Genomic DNA, 23,295 nt, shown 5'->3' with positions numbered 1-23,295 from the left:
GTTTGCTCTTTAGCATCATCATAATGGAATTTACCAGTGATTTTTCTGTGTTGTATTTCTGTGTTTTATTAGATTGTGAGCGACTTGAGCCATGTTTTCTCATCTCTGTATTCCTCCCAGTTCTTTGACATACAGACTCAACAAAGGTTTTACTGAATGGAATGTTTGTGTCCCTTTTATGTCACAGACTGCATGCTGCAAATCGGTTCTTCTCTATTTCCACTTTTGCAAAAGGTGTTTGGTAGTTCTTGCTCTACAGAGTTTTGTTCTGTTTGCTTGAAAATACTCGTTAACTTTTCCATCCAGCAGTTAAATAAACACGTTGAGTTCTTAGAACTGGCGAGACACTAGGGAAGACTAACTATGTGCAGTCAACATTGGTTGATTTTTTTTTTAATTAATGACTTCTTACTATATGGTGTCATATAGTAAGACTTCATGATGTTTTCTTTTTAAATTTTATTTATTTATTTATTTATGGCTGTGTTGGGTCTTCGTTTCTGTGCGAGGGCTTTCTCTAGTTGCGGCAAGTGGGGGCCACTCTTCATCGCGGTGCTGAGGCCTCTATCGCGGCCTCTCTTGTTGTGGAGCACAGGCTCCAGACGTGCAGGCTCAGTAATTGTGGCTCACGGGCCTAGTTGTTCCGCAGCATGTGGGATCCTCCCAGATCACGGGTCGAACCCGTGTCCCCCTCATTAGCAGGCAGACCCTCAACCACTGCGCCACCAGGGAGGCCTTGTTGCTTTATATTATATAGTTTTATCATAGTCAGATACAATCAGTTCTGTAGTGGAGACCTTTTTATTGCCCTTAGGCCTTTGCATGTGTTCCCTACTAAACACTATGCTGTCCAAACTAGCGTTTAGTTGTCATCCACTAAATGTTGTTACCTTGCTGGTACTTGGTAAATACTAGTAGAGGGAAGTGCTGTTGGTAGTAGTTCATCCTGTTACTAGGAGGGATGACTTAAGAAGTACTTAATAAAGATTAAAACCTTGATGTCAGAGGAATTGACAAACTTAGTATATATTTATTACAGAATGCCTGAACTGCTGTTGCCCAACATATTTACAAATTATAAAGGAAGGCAGCCTGGTAATTCAGATTATCTTTGTTCTTGGCTGGTCTTAAAACCATGTAAGGTTTATAAAAGTGATTGAGTGAGTATGTGTGTGAAGGTCATTATGAAGAGGTTTTTGGACAAGAAAGATTTTCAATAGTAGTTAAATATGGTAAAGTATGTGGACTGAATAAGAAACACATTTCACGTAATGACATTCTTTACATCATACAGATTGTTATAGAGTTTTCTTGGTTCTGTTTTGTACTATTTACTCAAATTTTAGGCTAAGGCTAATGTAGAAACTGATGGGATAATTTATGTTAAATTCAGATACTCAAGAAACTTGCCCTTGTTTCTCTGATCAGATATGGGCAGAGTATCCAGTTCTGGCCTTAGCACATGGAAGAAACTCAATCTTCAAGCCTGAGGTTTAAGTCTCTAGTTTGATCCCCCAGAAAAGGTGAAAAACTACACGTGCTCAGTTAGAGACCAAAAATGACTCTAATCATGATAGCCTGAGACCTAGAAATGGATTCTTTTTAATTTGAGGTACCCATCAGTGTTAGCAGATGTGTTCCCTGACATGTGTAAAGGGCTTTTCGATAGAATACATGATTTTCTTTGGTGCAAGACGATTAAACGTTTTAGAATTAAGGTACATGGAGTTTAAGTTTTAGATGCAGAAAATAGGTAACCTGCCCAAGACTACATGGTTGGCTGTAGCACATCTAAGAATAGAATGCAGGTCTCCTTCCTCTGGACTCAGTATCCCTTTCCACCCTCATGCCCCTCATGTGAGAGGATGTCTTGTTTCTTGTTGTTGTTGTTGTTGTTGTTGTGTGTGTGTGTGCGTTGGGGATGGGGGAAGTGGACAGAGTAGTCTGCTATGTTTGAGATATTAAGTTAGATATATAATGAGTGCTTGTAGTATGACATGTACTTTGCTATATAAACTGGGGATATTAAGATAAATAAGACACAGCCCCTTTCCTTCAGGAATCTATAGTCTAGTCAGGGTTGTAATAAAGGTAAAAGTATAGTATCTAAGGCAGCTCTGTCAAATAGAAATTTCTGCAATGATGGAACTGTTCTATATCTGCACTGTCTAATGTGGTAGCAGTTAACCACATGTGATATTGAGGACTTGAAATGTGACTAGTTTAACTAAGGAACTGAATTTATAATTTAATTTCAATTTAAGTAACACGTGGTTATGGCTGCTGTGTTAGAGCAAGTCTGAGGCATAAAAGATGAGAGCTGTGGTGGAGGTGGGAGCAGGCAGAGTATCCATATTTTTTGGACAGACTAGCAAAAACTACCTGTTTTCACTTTTGGGGTTCAAGAATGCAGGCAGAACCTGTCTCCCTTTCTTGTAACTCAGGTGTTTGATAGGATCCTTAACAGAATCTGGTGCACAGGTGAATACATTCCTTTTTGGCCAAGCTTGATTGATATTTGCCTTGGGGGTCAATAGGACTACAACAGAAATATGAAATATGTTCCTTGTGCCTTTATTAGTTGTAAAGGTTATATGGATGACCTTGAATGCACTTACGCACCTTAAAATCCAGCATTTATTTACTCAGTTCATTTATTCAGTGTTTTGGCACCCTGTACCCTATTTTTCCTAAGAGAAACAAGGCATGCCTGATAGTGTGTACCTTGCATTTGTACAGCTCAAAGTATGTTGACTTATGTTGTTTTATTTGATCCTTTTCCCAAGTCACTTTAGCTAGGTACTGCAGGTATTCTCCCTGTTTTACAGGTGAGGAAACTATGACAAAGAAATGCCAAGTGACTTGTCCAAGGTCATATAGTGAGGTACCGAGTCAGAACAAAAGAAGGAGCATTGGACTTCGAGGCAAGAGGTGGAGTTTCTTGTCCCAGCTCTACTGTTACTTGATGTGACCCTGAGCAAGTTGTAGAGGCTAGTGACATCTGTCTTGCTTAAATTTCTAGGCTTGTTATTGAACTGAAATGAAATAACATGTGAAAGCTCTTTGAAAATGATCAATTATGCAAAGGTACATTGTTATCAAGCAAGATCTGCAATAGTTTTTCTGTTGTAGGATGCCACCTTCGTAACTCATCACCTCAGTTACCATGTTGAATACTGCTGTATCATGGATTTATTCATCATGGATTTCTGTTCTTCACTGTGAAACTTTCTCTTGGGCAGCCATTGTGTCCTGTTCCTATCTGCTTCCCTACATGTTAGGACAATACCTGACACATAGCAGGTGTTTAATAAATGTTTATTTAATGAAATGACTGCTGTACGAATTTACAAAGTTAAAAAAAACTGTTCTCTGTAATTAGATTTGAAGCTCCTTGGGAGCAAGGACGATGTTTATTCATTATTATAGTCCCTGTGCTTGGTGTATAGAGGGCATGTAATAAATATTGGCTGAGTTAATTGATGTAATTAATGCCAAGCTGTGGTCTTAGTGTGTCTACCACTGTATTGATCATTTTGGTAGTTTGTCAATTAGACCAAACCTTCATGTTACTTTGTGGTTGTACCTACAAGTCATAAACTGTTACCCAGCACACAGTGACCTGATAGTAGAAACATCCAGAGATTACCTAGAAAATGGATACATGCAGAGTTGGGAAGGAGATTAAGTGATCTGCAGGGTAGCACTGTCATCTTTGCTTTCCTCCTATCACTTCTGGAGTATTGAAAGTGGAGGCTTCTCTGCTCGCAGCTCAAGTTGATAGCCACCAGAGCCTAGCTGGGAAGGAGACTCATAGGATCCTAACACAGCAGCCAAAGCTCTCAGCCCTCTGACTTCAGTATCTCACCACAGTGCCCAGCCCTCCCTGCAATGTTCCCATCCTTCCTGCCCTCCCCGTCCTCAATATGTTAGAGACACTGGAGTCTGCTTTCCCTTCAGCCTGTCTTAGATACTTCCATCAAATTTCCTTAATAGGAATTCAGTTCCTGTTGTATTATTCCTATGATAAAGTTAAACTTTCTCTCATTCTCTGCCCTCAGTTTTTACTAAGTTAATTTCAAATCTCCAATCTGAGGATTCATAGTACTCTTCCTCCATAAGAGCTATTGTTTGTTGATTGCTTACTTTGGACTAGGTAGGACCAAACATCTTACATGTATTGGTTTTCTAATCACAACTCCAAAGTAGGCTGTTATCCTACTGTTATCTCCATTTAACAGATGAGGATGCTCAGACACAGAGGTAGAGCAACTTTTGCAGGATTTTCCAACTTGCAGGTGGTGGAACTGGGATTTGAATCTAAGAAGTCTAGTTCCAGAGTCCTGGCTCTTAACCAGTCTCCTATTTGTTTTCATGCTTCTCATCTCTGTGTGTAATGGCTACATCATAGTATATAGAGTTAATATGCCCTAATTGTGAAGGTATTCCATTATTGATGGACAGTTAAATTCTGATCACTTCCCCATCTTATGTATAATACTACAGTGAATGAATGCCTCGTGCATTTTTCTATTGAGTTGTTTATCAGGATAAATTAAGTGGTGTTACTGGGTCAAAGCACCTGATATTACTGTGTCTCCCACTGTGTATTGGCAAAACATTCGTGCTATCCTTGGGTGAATGGTTAGGCATTAGCCTGAGGTGCCTTACAGGTGTGTCAATTTATCGGCAGGATAGAGCTACAAACAATTCCATGGCAAGTGGACTAGGCAATCAAGGCCCAGCAGGGTTTTACCGTGGTGCTATCCTGAAAGGTTGATGCACATATGAACATCTTTGCCCAGGAGGACCTAGGCTGTGAAACAATTCTGGTTCTTGAAACTACAGATGTTCTTTGAGATCTCTGGGTTGCTTTGGACAGCTTGAGGTGCAACAGCAAGAGGAGGCTCTTATTTGTGTGTTTAAGACTAGGCTGGCCACTGACAAAACTGGACCCAACGGGACTTACCCTGCCAAATCTGTGACATTACACTCTGCCCTCATCTTTTTTTTTTTTTTTTTCCTAACAGCAACAAACATGAAACAAAATGAAGTTATAGGACTTCCATAGTTGGGTAGTAAGCCCAGACCCTGGATCAGAGGTGGGTTAGGGTGACTTTCAGGGCAGCAATGGCTCATTCATAGTGTATGCCTCCCTACCTTCCCTCCACAAGAATCATGCTAATTCAGTTACCAAAACTAGCATATGCCTTTATCTTTGATCAGAGGCGTAAACTGACCCATAGATGAGTACTTTTTAGCTTACATCCTGTTTTTTTTTAAAACTTGAATTAGTTGCTAACATTTAAAGAGTGGACTTCACAGAGATGTCCAGATTTTCTGTGTCTCTTGAAAAACTGGATTATCAGGCAACACTGGGTCTACATTCCTTCAAGGTAATAGTTGGCTAAGGCTGAGTAGTGATTGTGTCCTTTAAAGAGAACCTTAATTCTCTAATTTGCCCCAGTGTGCACCCTACCCACTTCACCCCATGTTTGGTTTCCTAGACTGGAGGTTTTCATCCTTCCCAGACCTAATATTGGTAATGACTGCTTCAGTATCCTGAAATTAACAGATAATATATAACCGACCAACACATAGAATTTTAAAAAAATCTGTGAAACTAACAATAACAAATGATAACCATAAATTACTATCCTTCCAATAAAATTGGTATTTCGGTAAAAATGCTCAGGTAGAGCTATACTAGAGGACATAACAAAATGGTCGGATGCTTGTGTCTACTTATAACTTGAGAAAGTAAGACAGTAATATGGCACTTTATATTTGACATTTGAAATAAGGGCTAAGTAAGTAGCATGTAGTTCTTGGGATTGTGCTCCTGACAGCAGTGTGTGGTGTTAGCAACTCAGACACCACACAAGGTATGGCCTTTGGTGATGTGATTGTTCTGAAATGGTGAACAATTCTTGGTGTGGTAAGGTTCCAAACATAAAAAAGCTGAATCTTTCCTCGGTTTGCATGGTTAATTGTGTTACTGGAAAATTAAGTGTATATTAAAATAGCACAAAATATTTTGTATTTATGAGTAAAATGAAGTTAGATTTTTAGCCTTAGACAATTAAGGACAGAATGATTTTCTGGCAGACATTAGAAAGTCAGGTGAAATGTAGCAAAATTATTCATTGTGCAGGACTGTCACCTGGGTTACAGGATGTCTAGATATCTTGGATCTACCCATAAATACCAGTAACATGCCCCAGTCGTTGCGTTAACCAAAAGTGCACTTAATATTTCCAAAATACCCTGGGTGGGGGCAGTCCTTTTTTTTTTTTTTTTTTTAAATTGAAAATCATTGCCCTAAACTCTTGAGTGTGTCCTGTTGGCCTTACCTCCTAATCATTTTGCTAGTTTAATATTTACAAAATAATGCCTTTGTTAATTTGTGTTTTTTTTTTTTAATGTTTGTTTCCAATGTTTATTTTCTCTTCATTGTTTAATTTGCATCTGCAGTTGGCCCTTTCTGTTGGTGGGTTCCGCATTTGCAGATTGAACCAACCATGAATCAAAGATACTTGGGGAAAAAAAATCCAGAAAGTTCCGAAAAGAAAAACCTGAATTTGCTGTATGTAAGCAGCTATTTACACGGCATTTATATTGTAATTAGAACTATTTACATAGCACTTACATTGTATTAGGTATTATAAATAATCTAGAGATGATTTAAAGTATATGGGAGAATGTGCATAGGTTATATGCCACATACTTTTTTTTTTTTTTTTTTTTTAATTTATTTATTTATTTATGGCTGTGTTGGGTCTTTGTTTCTGTGCGAAGGCTTTCTCTAGTTGTGGCAAGCGGGGGCCACTCTTCATTGCGGTGCACGGGCCTCTCACTATTGCGGCCTCTCTTGTTGTGGAGCACAGGCTCCAGACACGCAGGCTCAGTAATTGTGGCTCACGGGCCTAGTTGCTCCGCGGCATGTGGGATCTTCCCAGACCAGGGCTCGAACCCGTGTCCCCTGCATTGGCAGGCAGATTCTCAACCACTGCGCCACCAGGGAAGCCCGTGCCACATACTTTTATATAAGGGACTTGAGCATCTGTGATTTTGGTATTGTTGGAGGGTCCTCGAACCAGTCCTCCGTGGATACCAAGGGACAACTGTAATTATAAGGTACATCTTTGTCTTATTATTTTTTGTCTTTTATGCATTTTGTTGAAATTTAGCAGCTATGTTTTTCTGTTACATGTGTTAAATATTTTAGTTCAACCTTTTCTCTCTCTCGGTCTTAGTTGCAGTACGTGGGCTCTTTAGTTGGGGCATGTGGGGTCTTTAGTTGTGACATGCGGACTTCTTAGTTGCGGCATGCATGCAGGATCTGATTCCTGGACCAGGGTTTGAAACCAGGACCCCTGCATTGGGAGCGCAGAGTCTTACCCACTGGGCCACCAGGGAAGTCCCTACCTTACGTGTTTCTTGAAGCATTTATTTCATTTTCTTCCATGTAATCGTTTAAACATTAATAGATTTGAAGAATTTAAATCTCTTATATTTAAAAACTTTTTTAAAAATTTTAAGAATTTAAGAGCTATTAATCCTGTTTTTTTTTTTTTAATGTTGAGCCTTCTTTTTTAATTTATTTGTTTTTATTTTTGGCTGCGTTGGGTCTTCGTTTCTGTGCAAGGGCTTTCTCTAGTTGTGGCAAGTGGGGGCCACTCTTCATCGCGGCGCGCGGACCTCTCACCGTCGAGGCCTCCCCCGTTGCGGAGCACAGGCTCCATATGCGCAGGCTCAGTAGTTGTGGCTCACGGGCCCAGTCGCTCCGCGGCATGTGGGATCCCCCCAGACCAGGGCCCGAACCCATGTCCCCTGCATCAGCAGGCAGACTCCCAACCACTGCGCCACCAGGGAAGCCCTTAATCCTGTTTTGATTGGTCTTTCATAGTGTTTTTTCAAGAAAGATACTCCTGACTTTTTTTTTTTTAACTTTTTTTTTTTTTTTTTTGCAGTACGCGGGCCTCTCACTGTTGTGGCCTCTCCCGTTGTGGAGCACAGGCTCCGGACGCGCAGGCTCAGCGGCCATGGCTCATGGGCCCAGCCGCTCCATGGCATGTGGGATCCTCCCGGACCAGGGCACAAACCCGTGTCCCCTGCATCAGCAGGCAGACTCCCAACCACTGCGCCACCAGGGAAGCCCGATACTCCTGTCTTTACTTCAAAATTGGGAAGGGTGGTAGCTGTTTCTTAAAAATGCAAATTCCCAGGCCCTAACCCAGACCTACAGAATTGAGCTTTTTGGGGATGGAGTTTTGAAATCTACATTTTAAACCAGAGGCGCCCCCCCGCAATGATTCTTATGTATGCAGTGGAGTTTGAGAGCTAGCTTGTCTTTTTTTTTTTTTCTTAAAACATTTTTTTCTCTCCAACAATGTATTATCCGAAATGGCCACTAAATATTATTTAAGTATTCCTTGAATATTTGAAAACCATCCAACTACTTTTTTTTTTTTTTTTTTTTTTTTGCGGTACGTGGGCCTCTCACTGTTGTGGCCTCTCCCGTTGTGGAGCACAGGCTCCGGATGCTCAGGCTCACCGGCCATGGCTCACGGGCCCAGCCGCTCCGTGGCATGTGGGATCTTCCCAGACCGGGGCATGAACCCGTATCCCCTGCATTGGCAGGCGGACTCTCAACCACTGCGCCACCAGGGAAGCCCGACCAACTACTTTTTTAATACTAATAAATAGCTTAAAGCAAATGGACATTTTCAGTTTTTATATGTATACAGCATGCAAAATTTTGGACTTCCTTCAGTGGCATAAATGGAACACCTTCTAACATCTTCCTTTTTCCCACTGATAAACCTTGGCATTCTGAAACATTCAGTATTCACTGTGTGCCAAGGACTTCTCAAAGATTCAGGAAGTGAGGTTTCCCCTCAAAAAGAAGGTTGACACACTTGTGGTGAAGATATCTTTATAAAGCTAACGAATAACCAAACGTGAAGCTTAATATTAATAGCCTGTAGTAGACACTCAGAGCTGGTGAAGAGGGGTGACTGGAGGAGTCAAAAAAAGTTTTACCGAAGAGGACATTTGAGCTGTGCTTTGAAGTGTGAAGACTTCATAAGGTGGAAAGAGGTGGGGAACAGCATGAACAGTAATATAGAGTATGAACAAACTTGTCGGTTTTGAGCAATCATCAGTGGTTCTTTGGGTCATAGCTTGGAGGATGGGGTGGGAAAGTGGCCATAGAAGATAAAACTGGGAACATGCATAAGCAATTTCAATTAGAATTTTAGCAAGGTTTTTTCCTTTAATTGGATAAAGTCATCTTAACTTTTTTTTTTTTTTTTTCTTTTTGCGGTATGCGGGCCTCTCACTGTTGTGGCCTCTCCCGTTGCGGAGCACAGGCTCCGGACGCGCAGGCCCAGAGGCCATGGCTCACGGGCCCAGCCGCTCCGCGGCATATGGGATCCTCCCAGACCGGGGCACGAACCCGTATCCCCTGCATCGGCAGGCGGACTCTCAACCACTGCGCCACCAGGGAGGCCCTTAACTTTTATATAAAAGAGTAAATGCCTGAGAATAGCTGATAAAGTTTTGAAAAAGAGTAGTCAAAGTAAAGGGAGCTTCCTCTTCAGATGTTAAAACATTCTGTAAAGCCACTGAATTTAAATCATTATGGCTGGACTTCACTGGTGGCATAGTGGTTAAGAATCCGCCAGTGCAGGGGACATGGGTTCTAGCCCCGGTCCGGGAAGATCCCACATGCTGCGGAGCAACCAAGCCTGTGCGCCATAACTACTGAGGCTGCACTCTACAGCCCACGAGCCACAACTACTGAGCCTGCGTGCCACAACTACTGAAGCCCGCGCGCCTAGAGCCCGTTCTCCGCAACAAGAGAAGCCACCACAATGAGAAGCCCGTGCACCATAACAAAGAGTAGCCCCGCTCGCCACAATTAGAAAAAGCCCTCACACAGCAACAAAGACCCAGTGCAGCCAAAAATAAAAATAAATAAATAAATTAATTTAAAAAAATCGTTATGGCATTAACATAGGAATAGACAAATAGTTGAACAGAACAGATTTGTAAATAGATTCCTATATAAATGAGAGTCTAATATATGACAAAATTGGTATTTCAGGTCAGTGGGAAAGGATGTGCTTTTATTTTTTTGTTTTTTTGTTTTTTGGCTGCATTGGGTCTTTGTTGCTGTGCATGGGCTTTCTCTAGTTGTGGCGAGTGGGGTCTACTCTTCGTTGAGGTGCGCAGGTTTCTCATTGAGGTGGCTTCTCTTGTGGAACACGGGCTCTAGGCACTTGGGCTTCAGTAGTTGCAGCATGCGGGCTCAGTAGCAAGGATGTGTGTTTTTTAGATGTTGGGGGTAGCAGTTTATTAATTAATTAATTTATTTTTGCTGTGTTGGGTCTTAGTTTCTGTGCGAGGGCTTTCTCTAGTTGCGGCAAGTGGGGGCCACTCTTCATCGTGGTGTGCGGGCCTATCACTATCGCGGCCTCTCTTGTTGTGGAGCACAGGCTGCAGACGCACAGGCTCAGCAGTTGTGGCTCACGGGCCTAGTTGCTCCGCGGCATGTGAGATCCTTCCAGACCAGGGCTCGAACCCGTGTCCCCTGCATTAGCAGGCAGATTCTCAACCACTGCGCCACAAGGGAAGCCCAAGGATGTGTTTTTAATAGATGATATTGACACAACTTACTATACATCTGTAAGAAAATAAAATTGGATCTTTCCTATACCACTCATAGAAGTAAATTCCAGGTGATATAAAACTTAAATGTGAAGAATGAATTATCTTGCATGAAAATCTAGTAACTACATTATACACTTTAGGGTTATGTCTTTAAACTTATGGACCTAGGTGCATAATAAATATTTTATGTATTTTACATTATGACCCAGAACATATGCATATATAAAAAATGAAACAAGTCTTAAAGAACATTGCTTACCTTTACTGTGTGTGGTGCCTTTATTGTATATTCTATTCCATATAATTAAAAAGTATTATCTATTTCATTTATTTTATGACCCACAGTTTGAAAAACACTGATACAGGGGATAGGAGGGAGAAATCACCTAAGCCAGACTCAAAACTAGAAGTTATAAAATAAAAAAAAATATATTTGGCTAGAATAATGAAATTCTACTTCATACCTACCAAATTGGCAAATAAATATGTAAATAAATCTGATTCTTGGCAAAAGATTGGGACTGAGAGGAGGAAGGGCTCTCATCCATTCTTAATGTAAATAGGAGTTGTTACAGCTTTTTGGGAATCTATCTGGCAAGACCTGTTAACATTAAAAATATATATACTCTTTGATCCAATGGTTTCACTCTTGGAAACTTGTCCCATAGAAATTAAAAGGCCAGTACTTAAGGATATATTAGCAAGCATATTTATTGCATCATTATTTCCTGGTGACAAAATATGGGAAATGAAGTAAATGTAAATCATTGGGAGACTAAATTGTACCATATCAGGGAATATTACACAGCCATTAAAAAGAATCTTATTGGAAGGATATGCATGAGGTACTGGTGAATGGAAAAAAGATGTAGAAAAGTATATAGTCCCTAGCTATGTGTGCATATAAATTATTTTAATATGACTGAGTTAGGGTGGAGCAAAATACACAAGGAAGTGTTAGGTTGTTTAAGTGGATTATCTTTTCAGGGAAGTGAATTATTTGGGTAGGGAATGAAGACAAATATAAAGGGTAAAAATTCACACTAAAACAAAACAAAAACCCTTGTAGTATAATGTTCTTGTGCATTTATTGAAGAGGTTATAGTGTGTGTATTATACTATATACTATACGTATATGTATGTGTGTGTGTGTTTATATATATGTTCATAAAAAAAGGTGAGAAAAAATGTGTGGGTGTAAGTTATACTCTGATGAGAATGGCAACCTATCAGAGGCTCCCCTTTTTTCCCTTCCATTTTTTAAAAAATTCTTATTAGTCATCAGTTTTATACACATCAGTGTATACATGTCAATCCCAATCGCCCAATTCATCACACCCCCCTGCCCCTGTGGCTTACCCCCTTGGTGTCCATACATTTGTTCTCTACATCTGTGTCTCAATTTCTGCCCTGCAAACCAGTTCATCTGTACCATTTTTCTAGGTTCTACGTATATGCGTTAATGTACGATATTTGTTTTTCTCTTTCTGACTTACTGCACTCTGTATGACAGTCTAGATACATCCACGTCTCAACAAATGACCCAATTTCGTTCCTTTTTATGGCTGAGTAATATTCCATTGTATATATGTACCACATCTTCTTTATCCATTTATCTGTCGATGGGCATTTAGGTTGCTTCCATGACCTGGCTATTGTAAATAGTGCTGCAATGAACATTGAAGTGCATGTGTCTTTTTGAATTATGGTTTTCTCTGGGTATATGCCCAGTAGTGGGATTACTGGATCATGTGGTAATTCTATTTTTAGTTTTTTAAGGAACCTCCATACTGTTCTCCATAGTGGCTGTATCAATTTACATTCCCACCAAGAGTGCAAGAGGGTTCTCTTTTCTCCACACCCTCTCCAGCATTTGTTGTTTGTAGATTTTCTGGTGATGCCCATTCTAACTGGTGTGAGGTGATACCTCATTGTAGTTTTGATTTGCATTTCTCTAATAGTGATGTTGAGCAGCTTTTCATGTGCTTCTTGGCCATCTGTATGTCTTCTTTGGAGAAATGTCTATTTAGGTCTTCTGCCCATTTTTGGATTGGGTTGTTTGTTTCTTTAATATTGAGCTGCATGAGCTGTTTATATATTTTGGAGATTAATCCTTTGTCCGTTGATTTGTTTGCAAATATTTTCTCCCATTATGAGGGTCGTCTTTTCATCTTGTTTATGGTTTCCTTTGCTGTGCAAAAGCTTTTAAGTTTCATTAGGTCCCATTTGTTTGTTTTTATTTCCATTACTCTAAGAGGTGGATCAAAAAAGATCTTTCTGTGATTTCTGTCAAAGAGTGTTCTTCCTATGTTTTCCTCTAAGAGTTTTATAGTGTCTGGTCTTACATTTAGGTCTCGAATCCATTTTGAGTTTACTTTTGTGTATGGTGTTAGGGAGTGTTCTAATTTCATTCTTTTACATGTAGCTGTCCAGTTTTCCCAGCACCACTTATTGAAGAGACTGTCTTTTCTCCATTGTATATCCTTGCCTCCTTGGTCATAGATTAGTTGACCATAGGTGCGTGGGTTTATCTCTGGGCTTTCTATCTTGTTCCATTAATCTATGTTTCTGTTTTTGTGCCAGTACCATATTGTCTTGATGACTGTAGCTTTGTAGTATAGTCTGAAGTCAGGGAGTCTGATTCCTCCAGCTCTGTTTTTTTCCCTCAAGACTGCTTTGGCTATTTGGGGTCTTTTGTGTCTCCATACAAATTTTAAGATTTTTTGTTCTAGTTCCATAAAAAATGCCATTGGTAATTTGATAGGGATTGCATTGAATCTGTAGATTGCTTTGGGTAGTATAGTCATTTTCACAATATTGATTCTTCCAATCCAAGAACATGGTATATCTCTCCATCTGTTGGTGTCATCTTTAATTTCTTTCATCAGTGTCTTATAGTTTTCTGCATACAGGTCTTTTGTCTCCCTAGGTAGGTTTATTCCTAGGTATTTTATTCTTTTTGTTGCAATGGTAAATGGGAGTGTTTCCTTAATTTTTCTTTCAGATTTTCATCATTAGTGTATAGGAATGCCATAGATTTCTGTGCATTAATTTTGTATCCTGCAACTTTACCAGATACATTGATTAGCTCTGGTAGTTTTCTGGTGGCATCTTTAGGATTCTCTATGTATGGTATCATGTCATCTGCAAACAGTGACAGTTTTACTTCTTCTTTTCCAATTTGTATTCCTTTTATTTCTTCTTCTTCTCTGATTGCCGTGGCTAGGACTTCCAAAACTATGTTGAATACTAGTGGTGAGAGTGGACATCCTTGTCTTTTTCCTGATCTTAGAGGAAATGCTTTCAGTTTTTCACCATTGAGAATGATGGTTGCTGTGGGTTTGTTGTGTATGGCCTTTATTATGTTGAGGTAGGTTCCCTCTATGCCCACTTTCTGGAGAGTTTTTATCATAAATGCGTGTTGAATTTTGTCAGAAGCTTTTTCTGCATCATTGAGATGATGGTTTTTCTTCTTCAATTTGTTAATATGGTGTATCACATTGATTGATTTGCGTATATTGAAGAATCCTTGCATCCCTGGGATGCATCCCACTTGATCATGGTGTATGATCCTTTTAATATGTTGTTGGATTCTGTTTACTAGTATTTTTTTGAGGATTTTTGCATCTATATTCATGAGTGATATTGGTCTGTAATTTTCTTTTTTTGTAGTATCTTGGTCTGATTTTGCTATCAGGGTGATGGTGGCCTCATAGAATGAGTTTGGGAGTATTTGTTCCTCCACAGTTTTTTGGAAGAGTTTGAGAAGGATGGGTGTTAGCTCTTCTCTAAATGTTTGATAGAATTCACCTGTGAAGCCATCTGGTCCTGGGCTTTTGTTTGTTGGAAGAGTTTTAATCACAGTTTCAATTTCATTACTTGTGATTGGTGTGTTCATATTTTCTATTTCTTCCTGGTTCAGTCTTGGAAGGTTATACCTTTCTGAGAATTTGTCCATTTCTCCCAGGTTGTCCATTTCATTGGCATAGAGTTGCTTGTAGTAGTCTCTTAGGATGCTTTGTATTTCTGTGGTGTCTGTTGTAACTTCTCCGTTTTCATTTCTAATTTTATTGATTTGAGTCCTCTCCCTCTTTTTCTTGATGAATCTGGCTAATGGTTTATCAATTTTGTTTATCTTCTCAAAGAACCCAGCTTTTTGTTTTATTGATCTTTGCTGTTGTTTCCTTTGTTTCTATTTCATTTATTTCTGCTCTTATCTTTATGATTTCTTCCCTTCTGCTAACTTTGTGTTTTGTTTGTTCTTCTTTTTGTAGTTCCTTTAGGTGTAAGGTTAGATTGTTTATTTGAGATTTTTCTTGTTTCTTGAGGTAGGCTTGTATAGCTATAAACTTCCCTCTTAGAACTGCTTTTGCTGCATCCCATAGGTTTTGGATCGTTGTGTGTTCGTTGTCATTTGTCTCTAGGTATTTTTTGATTTCCTCTTTGATTTCTTCAGTGATCTCTTGGTTATTTAGTAACGTATTTTTTAGCCTCCCTGTGTTTGTGTTTTTTACGTTTTTTCCCCTGTGATTGATTTCTAATCTCATAGCGTTGTCAGAAAAGATGCTTGATGTGATTTCAATTTTCTTAAGTTTACTGAGGCTTGATTTGTGACCCAAAATGTGATCTATCCTGGAGAATGTTCCGTGCACACTTGAGAAGAAAGTGTAATCTGCTGTTTTTGGATGGAATGTCATATAAATATCAATTAAATCTATCTGGCCTATTGTGTCATTTAAAGCTTCTGTTTCCTTATTTATTTTCATTTTGGATGATCTGTCCATTGGTGTAAGTGAGGTGTTAAAGTCCCCCACTATTACTGTGTTACTGTCTATTTTCTCTTTTTTAGCTGTTAGCAGTTGCCTTATGTATTGAGGTGCTCCTATGTTGGGTGCATATATATTTATAATTGTTATATCTTCTTCTTGGATTGATCTTTTCATCATTATGTAGTGTCCTTCCTTGTCTCTTATAACATTATTTTAAAGTCTATTTTATCTGATATGAGTATTGCTACTCCAGCTTTCTTTTGATTTCCATTTGCATGGAATATCTTTTTCCATCCCCTCACTTTCAGTTTATATGTGTCCCTAGGTCTGAAGTGGGTTTCTTGTAGACAGCATATATGTGGGTCTTGTTTTTGTATCCATTTAGCAAGCCTGTGTCTTTTGGTTGGAGCATTTAATCCATTCACGTTTAAGGTAATTATCGATATGTATGTTCCTATGACCATTTTCTTAATTGTTTTTATAGGTCCTTTTCTTCTCTTGTGTTTCCCACTTAGAGAAGTTCCTTTAGCATTTGTTGTGGAGCTGGTTTGGTGGTGCTGAATTATCTTAGCTTTTGCTTGTCTGTAAAGCTTTTGATTTCTCCATTGAATCTGAATGAGATCCTTGCTGGGTAGAGTAATCTTGGTTGTAGGTTCTTCCCTTTCATCACTTGAAGTATATCATGCCACTCCCTTGTGGCTTGTAGAGTTTCTGCTGAGAAATCAGCCGTTAACCTTATGGGAGTTCCCTTGTATGTTATTTGTCATTTTTCCCTTGCTGCCTTCAATAATTTTTCTTTGTCTTTAATTTTTGCCAATTTGATTACCATGTGTCTCGGTGTGTTTCTCCTTGGGTTTATCCTGTATGGGACTCGCTGCGCTTCCTGGACTTGGGTGGCTATTTCCTTTCCCATGTTAGGGAAGTTTTCGACTATAATCTCTTCATATATTTTCTCTGGTCCTTTCTCTCTCTCTTCTCCTTCTGGGACCCCTATAATGCAAATGTTGTTGCGTTTAATGTTGTCCCAGAGGTCTCTTAGGCTGTTTTCATTCTTTTTTCTTTATTCTGTTCTGCAGCAGTGAATTCCACCATTCTGTCTTCCAGGTCACTTATCCGTTCTTCTGCCTCAGTTATTCTGCCTTTGATTCCTTCTAGTGTAGTTTTCATTTCAGTTATTGTTCATCTCTGTTTTTTTGTTCTTTAATTCTTCTAGGTCTTTGTTAAACATTTTTTGCACCTTCTCGATCTTTGCCTCCATTCTTTTTCCGAGGTCCTGGATCATCTTCACTATCATTATTCCGAATTCTTTTTCTGGAAGGTTGCCTATCTCTACTTCATTTAGTTGTTTTTCTGTGGTTTTATCTTGTTCCTTCATCTGGTACATAGCGCTCTGCCTTTTCATCCTGTCCATCTTTCTGTGAATGTGGTTTTTGTTCCACAGGCTGCAGGATTGTAGTTCTTCTTGTTTCTGCTGTCTGCCCTCTGGTGGATGAGGCTATCTAAGAGGCTTGTGCAAGTTTCCTGGTGGGAGGGACTGGTGGTGGGTAGAGCTGCCTGGTGCTCTGGTGGGCAGAGCTCAGTAAAACTTTAATCCGCTTGACTGCTGGTGGGTGGGGCTGGATTCCCTCCCTGTGGTTGTTTGCCCTGAGGTAACCTAACACTGGAGCCCCCCTGGGCTCTTTGGTGGGGCTAATGGTGGACTTTGGGAGGGCTCACGCCAAGGAATACTTACCAGAACTTCTGTTGCCAGTGTCCTTGTCCCCATGGTGAGCCACAGCCACCCCCCACCTCTGCAGGAGACCCTCCAACACTAGCAGGTAGGTCTGGTTCAGTCTCCCCTGGGGTCACTGCTCCTTCCCCTGGGTCCCGATGTGCACACTACTTTGTGTGTGCCCTCCAAGAGTGGAGTCTCTGTTTCCCCCAGTCCTGTCGAAGTCCTGCAATCAAATCCTGCTAGCCTTCTAAGTCTGATTCTCTAGGAATTCTTCCTCCCATTGCCGGACTCCCAGGTTGGGAAGCCTGACGTGGGGCTCAGAACCTTCACTCCAGTGGGTGAACTTCTGTGGTATAAGTGTTCTCCAGTTTGTGAGTCACCCACCCAGCAGTTATGGGATTTGATTTTACTGTGATTGTGCCCCTGCTACCGTCTCATTGTGGCTTCTCCTTTGTCTTTGGATGTGGGGTATCTTTTTTGGTGAGTTCCAGTGTCTTTGTGTTGATGATTGTCCAGCAGCTAGTTGTCATTCTGGTGTTCTCACAAGGGGGAGTGAGAGCAAGTCCTTCTACCCCGTCATCTTGGTTCAGGGCCACAAATTTTCCCTTCCGTTTTTGAGAGTGCTTATTTTAGGGCAGTGGTGCCGGGGTTGGGGGAACATCAGGATATCCTTAGGGGGGTTCCTTATAAATCCTAAGGAAATTGAGGCAACTTGTAACAGTCAGTCACATCCACCCATCCTTCACATTGTAGGTACCTTGTTCGATTCTGGTGCATCCTTTCTGCCTTCCCATTGTCAGGGCCTCTTGGTTCAGAGGAGGACCATATCCTCTTGAAAAACACTGATACTTACTGAGCTGGAATGAGGTTTTGTAAGATAAAATTAAACAAAGTTACCAGTTTGAAGAAAAACTAGTTTAAGGGATGGAACTTTTTAAAGCTTAAGTGTATCCTTAAACTCTGCCGGCTGGGCAAACAGATTTCAGAGCAAGTAGAAAATGAAAGTTAATAGAAATTAATTGGAAAGGATTAACCATCCTTGATTCTCTTCATGAGTATGGCATTTATGATTGTAATATTTACATTGCATTCATATAGATATGTTTTCTGTGGCTAAAGTTTCTCATTTGTATGGTAGACTTAAATATCTTTAAATGGAGAATATACAGTGTAGGGAAAAGCAGGACATGTCATGGAGAATGTATAGGTTAGGGAGGGGCAGTACATGCTGTGGTTAAGAGCATGGTCCCTGGAGCCCAACAGATGTGTACTCAAAACCCACCTCTACCATGTTATAGTTGTGAAGCCTCAGGGAAGCAGCAGACCTCTCTATGCCTCAGTTTTTTCATCTGTGAATTAGGGATAGTGTTACTTAATTTTCATAGAGTTGTTGTGTGATTTCATGAGTAGTATGTAGTAAATGCTCAGTAAGTGGCAGGTCTTTACATGTTTTCTGAAGGACACTGACTTCCAGGGGTTCCATTACCAGAAGAATGTATGCCACTGCTGTAGGGAATGAAATATTCTCAAAGAATTTTATGTCTGATTTGAGGGCATTGGTGGGAAATTGCAGGGGTATGTTTCTAGCAAGTAATAGGTACTTGGAAACTGTTGACTGAAAAATCTGGGGCCTACAGTAAACCCTTTCCTTTGTCTCCCTTTCCTACTTAGAGCATACCATTCTTCTATCTTTTTCTATCCTGGAACATGAAATGTAGAAGGTTCCCTCATGCTGTGAGTGTACCAAATTTGATTATTTTATCCCCTTGCACGGTGGCCATCTGCCCCAGCTCTACTCTGAGCTTCTGAGGGCTCTTTTGGGGAGGTGCTCAGACAGCTGCTTCCCAGGGTCTGCCTTTCCTACCTGATCTCACTAAGAGGCTATTTAGGACATTCTCAAGACATTTAAATGTTTTTTTTCCTCAGTCTTCTCAAGGCAGTATATTTACAGCTTCTTTATCTTGCTATGTAGGGTAAATGTCTTTTTTACTAAGTTTTATTAGTTTGCAGCAATATAGTTTGACTTGTAATTCTCTTTTGTCTTTTCAGGTGCCATTTGGATAGTCCTTTAGCGGCACGATGTACTCTGAGTGGAGGTCGCTGCATTTGGTGATTCAGAATGATCAGGGCCACACCAGTGTGCTACACAGCTATCCAGAGAGCGTTGGGCGAGAGGTGGCCAATGCGGTGGTTCATCCTCTCGGGCAGGCCTTAGGTACCCTTTCAGCGGCTGGTGGTGAGAGTTTGTTGAAAACTGACAAAGAAGTAAGTGTTTTTTTCATTTCATTCTACTCTGTGGAAATATGTTTGTTACAGAATAATTTGTTTAACATTGTCTTTTTAAGTGGATTTCTGCTCACTGTAGTGTGATGTCTTAATTTGACCGTATTTGGGTTGAGGGTTGGGGCCCAGAGTCTGTGGGAGTTATGAGGAATAGGTTGTACCATTGTGCTGTTGGGACTTCCTGCTAGCCGGACCCAGTTCTCCACTTGAGCTGTGAGCTGAGACAGAGACTTGCCTATCAGGTCCCTTTCCCTAAGTTTTAGGCTTAGTCTTCAGATTTCCATTCAGAGGTTGTGTTTGGAAGGTCTTCATTCCTACCTCTAGATGGCCTCTGACTGAAGGCCTATCTTGTGTTGTCTTCAGGCTACACATGTGCGCTGCGCTTGAGGCTCTCCCGCTGTCTCCATCCCAGTCTACCCTTGTCTGACTTCTAGGTTTAAGAGTGCTACAGAGCAGCTAAGTCTGTATAGCTGTGAGCCCACGTGGTTGGGATGGGGGTTGTGTTTACTGTTCCTAAAGATGAGGAGCTTTTGGAGTGGCTTGGCCTAGAGCTAGTCCTCTGTTCTTGGGTTCAGGGGACGGGGCTGAAGTTAAGTTGCCAGTGGGGAGTCATGAAGGGGCCCTGAGAATGGAGTGATACGGAGCTTGCTAGTATGAGGTCTGGCTAATCGGGATTAGAACTTGTCCCTTGTGCTTGAGAACATTCATGCAACGTTTAGGCTTTGGGTTTACCTATTTCTCAGACACCGCACCGTTTTTCACTTACATTTTGATTTCTTGTGAAGGAGAGATTAGACTTAGTCTAGAAATAAGACAACTGTAGATAGGAGACTAAGGTTTATAGCTCAGGAAGCATTTTATTTACCCTCTGTAGGCCAAAGAGCCTGGGTTGCCGAAGGGGAAGCCCCTCATACTGAGGAGCATTTTCTTCTCAGAGTGCCCTGGCAGAGACTTACCCCGAGGACCAGCACTTGTCCTGGCGCACTCTCTTCTTGGTGTGTCTGTAATTCCTTCTGCCCTCTCCTGGGAAGAGATGGCATGTGAGTAGATAAAGATGCTCAGTGCAGCCCTTGTTTTTTCTCCTTTCCTACCCTCAAAAGGATATGAGAGAATAGGTCTTGAATCCAGTGTCCTCTCGAATTGTACAGTTGAACTATTGTGTGACGATATTACCAAAGATATCTTCTCCTTGGTCTTTCCTGTGATAATTAGGTACTTGCAACGTCTTTTAAAATTAGGAACTTGCAAGCTCTTTTAAAATTCTTTCTCTTGTTCACCTAAATCCCACCCCTCTATACCCCTTCCCACCTCATTTGTCACAGCTTCACTGTGTTTTTATAGTCACTTTTAACATTTATTGCTGTTATATGTTACTTTCTATTATATTATATTGTTGTTATGTATTTTCTACCCTTAGCCTTTGTAGTTCTGAGGTTAAAAATTGCAGTACAGGGCCTCCCTGGTGGCGCAGTGGTTGAGAGTCCGCCTGCCGATGCAGGGGATGCGGGTTCGTGCCCCGGTCTGGGAGGATCCCATGTGCCGCGGAGCGGCTGGGCCCGTGAGCCATGGCCGCTGGCCCTGCGCGTCCGGAGCCTGTGCTCCGCAACGGGAGAGGCCACAACAGTGAGAGGCCCGCATACCGCAAAAAGAAAAAAAAAAAAAAAAAAAAAAAAAAAAATTGCAGTACATGTATTTATCTTGTTAGACTCAGCTTTAGTTTTAAGCTGTTATAATCTTTTTTTAAATTATTATTTTTTATTTATTTATGTTTGGCTGCGTTGGGTCTTTCTTGCTGCACACGGGCTTTCTCCAGTTGCGGCGAGCGGGGGCTACTCTTCATTGTGGTGCGCGGGCTTCTCATTGGGGTGGCTCCTCTTGTTGCAGAGCACGGGCTCTAGGCACGTGGGCTTCAGTAGTTGTGGTGCGTGGGCTTCAGTAGTTGTGGCTCGCAGGCTCTAGAGCGCAGGCTCAGTAGTTGTGGCGCACGTAATTGCTCCACGGCATGTGGGATCTTCCAGGACCAGGGCTCGAACCCATGTCCCCTGCATTGGCACACGCATTCTTAACCACTGTGCCACCAGGGAAGCCCAAAGCTGTTATAATCTTCTTGAATCCTGAATTTCTATTTAACAAGTTAGTTTTTTTTTTTTAGCTTTGTGATATCTACAAATGGTCCGCATGTAATCTGTTTTTCTCTAAGTTAAAATCTTGGCAGAGCCTTTGGCATGCCATTGGGCATCTTCTTCCAAAACGATCTTGGTACAGTAATCCACTGCTATTCTCCCATGTTATTTTGACCAGTTACAGATCCAACCATTCTACCTCCTTCTGGACTGTATCTTTCCATCTTGTCCACAAGGACCAAATTTCTTGTTAAAGCCCAGATCCCCCTTTGCCAGAGAAGGCTGTTAATGGCATGGTGAGAATAGCTTTAGATTTCTAGTTGGAAGACCAGGGATCAAGTTTTCAGCTCCAGCATTTCCAAACGAGTGCCATGGTCCAAATTGCTTAATTTGCTAAACTTCAGTTTTCTTATGTATGAAATGAGGATAGGGACTTCCCTGGTGGTCCAGTGGTTAAGACTCCACGCTTCCACTGCAGGGGGTACACGTTTGATCCCTAGTTGGGGGACTAAGATCCCATGAGCCATGCAGTGTGGCCAGAAAATAAAAGTAAAAAATAAAAATAAAATGAGAATAGTTTACCCTCTCACACCGGTTATTTTGATGTTTAGATAATATTTATGAAAATACCTCAGAAACTGGTTTTAAATCAGTGCCAGGTTTCTACATTTGTCAGCTGCCTTCATAGTAACTCTCTTAATAAAGGAATGAAGCTTGTCTGTCATGACTTGTTCTTTTTGAGCAGGCTGGTTCTCAGCGACCCTGCTTCCCTTTCATAAGTGCTCACTGATCATCTGCTTAGTAATTTGTCCCAGAGTTTTGTCTGGAATTCACTTAAACTTTCCAGTCTACATTATCTGGAATATAGTTTCATCCTCTTTTGCAAATTAGGCCATTTCCCCTTTCTCATTGTGCCTTATTCGTTCATGACTGCACGCAGTGGTTCAGCAGTCTCTTAGGCACCTTCTCTCGGCCCCTAATTCAGACAGGTCAGGAGGCTGGAACTCATTTAGTGCAGCTAAGTGCCTTTTTAAGATCTTACCCAGCTTCAGTCCCTTCTGACTTGTGTTTGTTCTTGCCCTTCCATTTAAAATATTGTTTTCTTTGCCAATGAAAATAGTCACAAAATAAGAGTTGGGCAGTTCATCTTCCTTCCTGTTGTTTGTTAAAGTTGCATAATCTGGAAATGGAATATAATTAAATTTATGTAAGTGATTTCCTAAATGACACACATACCCGCATGCAAATGAAGTGGAGAAAAATATCTAAAATTTTCTATTTCTGTGCCTCCAATCTCTATGGAAAATCAAGATGACCTGTACTTACTCTTTATTTTACAGAGCAAACAATAATATGTTTGCTCTGTAAAATAATAATAATAACATGTTCACCCTATGTTGGGGTGAAAGCCAACATAGGCTTAATAATTAGAAATAAGTAATTTATTTTCTTCTTAAATCTTTTGCTTAGGAAACGTTGTCTGAGTATGTCTTTTTTTTTTTTTTTTGCGGTACGCGGGCCTCTCACTGTTGTGGCCTCTCCCGTTGCGGAGCACAGGCTCTGGATGCGCAGGCTCAGTGGCCATGGCTCACGGTCCCAGCTGCTCCACGGCATGTGGGATCTTCCCGGACTGGGGCACGAACCCGTGTCCCCTGCATCAGCAGGCGGACTCTCAACCACTGCGCCACCAGGGAAGCCCCCTGAGTATGTCTTATACATGGAAAGTACA

General features: G+C 40.9%; 1 protein-coding gene across 2 annotated transcripts in view; it reads left to right on the top strand.

The window, feature by feature from the left end:
• RALGAPB (Ral GTPase activating protein non-catalytic subunit beta) overlaps positions 1–23,295 on the top strand; it is a 103,111-nt gene that overhangs the window by 1,556 nt on the left and 78,260 nt on the right. For both annotated transcript variants that reach the window (XM_081255473.1, XM_081255472.1), the window contains exon 2: positions 19,210–19,425. In XM_081255473.1, coding sequence (XP_081111599.1) covers positions 19,240–19,425 — 186 coding nt within the window. In that variant the 5' untranslated portion in view covers positions 19,210–19,239. The remainder of the gene's footprint in view (positions 1–19,209; positions 19,426–23,295) is intronic.

The sequence above is a fragment of the Mesoplodon bidens genome, assembly GCF_964165515.1.
Source record: "Mesoplodon bidens genome assembly, chromosome: 15".
In the NCBI taxonomy this organism is placed as follows: Eukaryota; Metazoa; Chordata; class Mammalia; order Artiodactyla; family Ziphiidae; genus Mesoplodon; species Mesoplodon bidens.
This window is presented reverse-complemented; position numbering and strand designations above follow the sequence as displayed.